The 3615-nt window shown below is 37.9% G+C and overlaps 1 protein-coding gene across 2 annotated transcripts in view; it reads right to left on the bottom strand.

Annotated features, from left to right (window-relative positions):
- Positions 1-3377, bottom strand: part of DEK (DEK proto-oncogene) — a 44269-nt gene extending 40892 nt beyond the window's left edge. Inside the window, exons 1-3 of one of the 2 annotated variants that reach the window (XM_031552724.1) lie at positions 3206-3377; positions 1185-1286; positions 567-676 (exon numbers count right to left, since the gene is read on the bottom strand). In XM_031552724.1, coding sequence (XP_031408584.1) covers positions 567-676; positions 1185-1286; positions 3206-3341 — 348 coding nt within the window. In that variant the 5' untranslated portion in view covers positions 3342-3377. The remainder of the gene's footprint in view (positions 1-566; positions 677-1184; positions 1287-3205) is intronic. The other variant, XM_010708311.3, reaches the window with a different exon arrangement.
- Between the last annotated feature and the right edge of the window lie 238 nt (positions 3378-3615).

Genomic DNA, 3615 nt, shown 5'->3' with positions numbered 1-3615 from the left:
TTAATTAATTAATATTTCAGGTCAGTTTTATTTTAGGTAAATATGACAAAATCACTAATTAAAATTTTATGTATTAACGTACCTTTGCTTTCTATTGCTTTGTGGAGAAAATGACTAGGTAGGTAGCAGTGTAGTAAAATCCACTAACACAGGTACCAAACAGAATAAACTGAAGTAGTAAGACACAGCTATATTCAAAGTTATACACAGTATATTCAAACTATACAGACTATAGTCAAAATATTCCATGTACGTCAGCAGTTTTAGCAATGAATTTCCAATTCATTTGCATAAAGCGATCACTAACCTGGAGTGGAGAGGAAGGGGGAAGATCTACATTCTACAGGCTTATAATTCAAAAGATTTTCAGAGTAGTTTCCAGAAATTAGAAGAATTATGGCCTTGAGTAACTATTCCTTTAACAGTAATTTTCAAGAGTAGTTTGTAATAAATGACACTTAAGTAGGTCTACGTGTGCAAATGCAAAAGAAAACAACACTTATAGGATAAACTTTTTCACCATGCATGAGAATTACTAGATATATAAATAGATTTTAAGTTCTCACAGTGCCTGGCCTGTTGTAGAGGAGTTTATGCAGGTTCCGAAGTTCATCTGTCTTCTTTTTACTCAGAAAGAATTGTATCCTTTCAATTTCACAAAGTTTTTGTCCTTTTCCTGAAACAAATAAAACAAAAAAACACATAGAAATCACATTCTTATTTCCCCGTCTGTTCACAACTTCAAATATCCATCTACCTATATATTCTATCTATATATATTCTTTTAATGTGAAAGAAGTTACTTCTGCAGAGCATCAAGTCAAGTGTTAGGTAGGTCATTCTCTATCAACCAGGCACTAATAGTGGCTTTTTTCCTTACTTGACACTACTTGTAACACAGCTAACAGACTTGGCATTTCTTTTTATTCTAGATGTCCCAACAACAGTGGTAGCTAGATACTGAAAAGCCTATTCAGAGCTAAGTTTAAACATTATATAATTTCTGTGGTTTAATGTGACCTTTTAGGATAAAAGACAGTTTTCATATAATTATAACAGTTTGGAAATGCACAGTGATTCAGTTAAGTTGGGTCTCACCTACAACAAGTTAACAGTTTGGTCTTTTGAGAGATTTCATCTTCATTTCCAACACCCATAATTCTTACCTGAAAGGACAAGCTTACCTGGTGTAATTGTAAAAGGTTCCTTTTGTAACGAGGACACTTGCATGGTCAATCGGTCTACTTTCTTTTTCTCCCTTTTTCCTTCAACAATGAGACTCTTTTCTGCAAAACACAAGGTTTTTTTTAAAGTTTTTTTTCTCATTCTATCAGCAACTCGACTGTAGTGATAAGCAATACAACTCTGAATCATTGCAACAGCAAAACAAGAAAGGATAACATGACCAAGTATTATGAGACTTCCAAACCCTTGGCTAAAAGATCGATAGGATTTCACAGAGCTGTAGATCTGAGTCTCTTGTTCTTAACTACAATCCTACATCCAACCTAACCTTGAAGGTGGACACTGGACATTTCCTAAAGGGATCTTCATCTCACAATGGAGATGGCATCTCCATGCATAATCAGAAATCCAGCCTTCTCTCCTTTCTTCACCTTTCTAAGGTACAGAACAGGTGTTACTTGCACAGTCTCATTCTGTCCCTTCCCCTTCCAGCCCCCAGATGCATAGCTGTACTCCAGTTCTTTACAGGAAAGCTAACTGGGCAAAGGGAGAATCTAGCTTGCTTACAGTCTCTTTCTTTTCCCACTAGCGGAATGGAGAACACCTAGTAGAATACTATCATTAGAAAATGCAGATACATAAGGATAGTGGGACTGTACTGAACCACGCACAGACATGCTGTGCAGCACTCTGCAGAGCACAATACTAACATCTTCCAAACTACCAAGAATATTATTACAAATAATTTCATGTAATACTTCATCCTTTTAATGGAAGGAATCTCTGCTCATGGTAGGGAGGTTGAAATAGATAATCTTTAAGGTACCTTCCAACCTAAACCATTCTACGAACACGTTTGGATTGGCTTAATAGATACATCTTGTACAGCTACTTCAACAATACTACATCAAGAGAAAAGCCTCACCATTTCACAAACATAAATACCTCATAGTAAGATACCTGATCTTATATCACATATCACACTTTCCTTAGCACATAGTGTTACTCTGGCCTTAACAAAGAAAAGTAGCTTTATGATGTGCACAAACATTGAACTGGACACATACATGGTGAGAACAAAGCAAAACACACTTGTGAATAGACAATCAGCTGTTTGTAAAAAGTTAATTCAAATTACTCCATTGTTCTTAAAACAGCATAACTTTTCTACTACTTTTTCTAAAGACAAAGCTCTGCTCCTTTAAGAACACAAGACCATCAGTGACATGGTTTTCACTAGCCATACCACAGCTCTATTTGCACAGATGCTTTCATTTGCAAAATAGTTGCCTAGAGATATAACACCAGCAGTTTTGCATAGTAGTTCCTTCATCACATCTCCTATTCCTTCATTACCCTCTTCAGATACATGATGCAATCTGTCTTGCTTGTCTCTTTAACATCACCATGACTTTCACTGGTAAAATAAATCACATGGAATTCCTTCATCACTACAATTAAGTTGTGATACCCAAAAAAGTAATTACCAGTAGTTAGGCAAATGATAGCTGTATTATTCTAAAGCAATCCCACAGTTATTTCCACTTGTCTATCTTTTGCAAATGTGTATCGCTTCAAAGTGTTACTGGCAAAAAAAAAAAAAAAAATTAAAATGCTCAATTTTCAGATAATGATTTGATACAGGATGATACATCTTAAAATCTCCTAAAAGTTTCTCCAACAACAAAAAATCCCTGGTGTATGAACGGAAAATGCTGGTAATCCCTCCAATGTTTCCTGAGGAATATAGTATCGTTATTTCTAGTCTTGTCTGTTTTAGTCTGCTGGAAAATGATTTATGATCCATGAGATGTACAACTGCTGTTAGGAGATTCCGCAGTACAATTGCCCAGCAAGGTTGTGGATGCCCCCTCCCTGGAAGCACTCAAGGCCAGGCTGGATGGGGCTTTGAGCAACCTGTTCTAGAGGGAGGTGTCCCTGCCTATAGCAGGGGGTTGGAACTGGATGATCTCAAAGGTCCCTTCCAACCCAAACCATTCTATGGTTCCATGACACATACCCTTTTCTTCTTCTTCCTCTTCTTCCTCCTCCTCATCCTCCTCGCTTTCCTCAGCTTTGCTTTCAGCCTCAGGTTGTTTCTCATCTGCTTTTTCAGACGACATCGTATCTTCTTTAGAGGAAGCAACAGCAGACATAGTACGTGGTTCTGTAGAAAGCAGTGGGCAAAGCCATGAGAACACAGCACCCTTGCAGAAGCGCTCCAGCTGCGGCCGTTCACATGTTTGAAGACACGAACTCAAACACTGTGCTCATACACAGCACCTAACATTTCTCAGAAGCTGTCTCTCGTTCTGCAGCTGCTGAAGAGGTTTATCAGCACTTTCCACACACCAGTTCCCAAACTCTGTGAAACATTCAGAAACACACAGAGGAAACAAACAGGCGACGGGAACCGCGGGCTGCACTATG

This window comes from Meleagris gallopavo, chromosome 3 (assembly GCF_000146605.3).
Source record: "Meleagris gallopavo isolate NT-WF06-2002-E0010 breed Aviagen turkey brand Nicholas breeding stock chromosome 3, Turkey_5.1, whole genome shotgun sequence".
NCBI lineage: Eukaryota > Metazoa > Chordata > Aves > Galliformes > Phasianidae > Meleagris > Meleagris gallopavo.
This window is presented reverse-complemented; position numbering and strand designations above follow the sequence as displayed.